At 30.6% G+C, this 2378-nt stretch overlaps 1 protein-coding gene across 1 annotated transcript in view; it reads left to right on the forward strand.

Moving 5' to 3' along the window:
- Window positions 1-2118, forward strand: part of LOC108691874 (putative ATP-dependent RNA helicase TDRD9) — a 6457-nt gene extending 4339 nt beyond the window's left edge. The window contains exons 9-12 of the mRNA XM_018199808.1: window positions 45-716; window positions 817-1269; window positions 1464-1795; window positions 1962-2118. Coding sequence (XP_018055297.1) covers window positions 45-716; window positions 817-1269; window positions 1464-1795; window positions 1962-2118 — 1614 coding nt within the window. The remainder of the gene's footprint in view (window positions 1-44; window positions 717-816; window positions 1270-1463; window positions 1796-1961) is intronic.
- The last annotated feature ends 260 nt before the right edge of the window (window positions 2119-2378 follow it).

Raw genomic sequence — 2378 nt, forward strand, 5'->3', positions numbered from 1 at the left:
TATATATACTTTTTTTGTATAAATTATATGTATTTTTTTTTTAGATCATTAGCCCTGGATCTTTCTGGGCAACTATTGATGATGATACTACTCGTAGTGAATTACGAGTTATACAAGAAATACTCAATAAACGCCCCTTGAAAAAATTGCTCTCTATCCCAAAAATCTCGACCATAATCGCTGCTCCCGTAGAAGAGAATGATTCTTTGGTTTACCATCGTGCTATAATTAAAGAATATATTTCAGAAATCGGAGAACTGGTCGATGTTTTGTTTATCGATTACGGTCGTTTCTCTAGAATACGATTTAGTGATCTAAGAAAAATTGATAGTACTACAATTTTAGCAATTCCTCCTTTAGCATTTCGTTGTAATTTGACTTTTTTGCGACCTTCGAATCAACACAATCTTCATGGTCAATGGTCGGAAAGATCGAAAAATTATTTTTTGACACAAATTAAGAAAACCAAGAAGATATTGGGAAAAATTTATTCGATTGTTGATAGCGTTATTAATTTAGAATTGATCGTTGTTAATGAGAAAGAGGAGAGCTTTAATGTTAATGAAGCTTTAATTGAGAAAGGATATGCTATAAAGAGAGAAGAAAGCTATGTGTCACAGCAGAATCACGAATTAAGGGCAAATATTAGTGCAATGTCGATAGAAGAGAAACAGTTTTACGAAGAGAAACAATATGACAAACATGAATTAATGGAAGTAAGTGAATTGAATTTCGCATAAAAATTTAATTTATAGTAACTCTAAGTCGAATTAAATTAACATATGCAAAAAAAATTAATTTTGACCATGATACTAGTATCCTAAACCACCTAAAGAAGAAGATTGCACCTCCAGCGTAAATCTCCAAGGTCCATTTTCTCCCTTAGAAATGGAATTGATTCAGTTGACATTAGGTGGAAGATTGAAAAAGATAAATGTAGATATGAAGTCTGTCAATTCTGTCCTCTTGGATGATGATCTTAATCAATCAAGACGTCTTTTAATTGCTCAAAGCACTACACAGTCGAATAAAAATTCTCTAACATTGAGAAATACTACTTTCTTGCCAAATATTCCTGGACTCGCGGCACTGCTCACGCTGAGTTTTGCACCGCGTATGGAATTGAGATGTAATTCTCGGAGGACTTATTATACAGGGGCTTTATGCGGTTTGGGTCCGAAGGATAATTTCACTAATCGGGCTATATTTCCCGATCATGACATAGAAATTCAATTTGACGTTGAAATCACGATAGATGATGTGAAAGAGGTATTATCATCTCTAAACAATAATCCGATAATTTACAATTTGTCATATGATTGCCTGTATATTATGTTAGATTATTCATTTTCCGCTATCGATATTAAACTCTTCATTATCTTTATAGATAGCTTATAATTGTGACCTTTTTCAATTATTATTACAATAGCAAAATGATAATATTAGATAATTAATTTTTACAGATAAATAAATTACGTCATTGGATGAATACTGCAATGCAACTAGATAACTCCAGTGATGAAGATATTATACTTTATCAAAATAAAATCAAACACATTTTACTTGAACTAAAAGAGAAACAAAGACAATCACGAAATCCAGAAGATGACGAGATCGATCAGCTTAATGATAAGTGGAATCGCTATAACGGACCACATTTTTTGCCATCCGTTCGAGAAAATGTGAGAAGAGGCGATGTATATCCGTTACATAAAGCATTAGAATTACGTGAAACAAATGAACAGATGGAGGAAATGCTGAAGCATCTTTCACAATTACAGAGTCTTGCCTATGAGTACGTAGATATTTATATTTTCATGTATATTAGGTGTAGTAAAAAGAAATCCATTATTTTTCCATTCAATTTCATGAAAAATAATGGCAAAAATAATGGATTTCTTTTTACTACATCTAATATTATTAAAATTATATTTTATATATTTTCTTTCTTTTTTCATCAGAGATGCAAGTGTAGTGAGAAACGTGGCTGCTTTTTGTAAATTATGTGGAACGGAAACGTTTGGCCTATTACAGCTACGCAATCATCTTTATTCAGAGCAACATGCAGAGAATGAAAAACTGTTGCACCGTCAATTACATGAAGAGATTGCAATATAATTTTTTTTAATTTGGACTTTCGTCAATCTCTAAACCTATTTCAAAATACAAAAAAAATTTTTGCATATTATTTTTTTACTCGTTTCATTCTATGGATTATGTATAACAATTATACATGCATTGAACGTACAGTGAGAATAATTCTGATTTAAAGAAACGCTGTCTCAGAATAAAAGAACATTCATAAAATAGAAACAATCTATTATATTTAATATTTAAGTATTTTATATTTATGTACAATAATAATAATAATAATAATA

Source organism: Atta colombica, unplaced genomic scaffold, assembly GCF_001594045.1.
Source record: "Atta colombica isolate Treedump-2 unplaced genomic scaffold, Acol1.0 scaffold55, whole genome shotgun sequence".
NCBI lineage: Eukaryota > Metazoa > Arthropoda > Insecta > Hymenoptera > Formicidae > Atta > Atta colombica.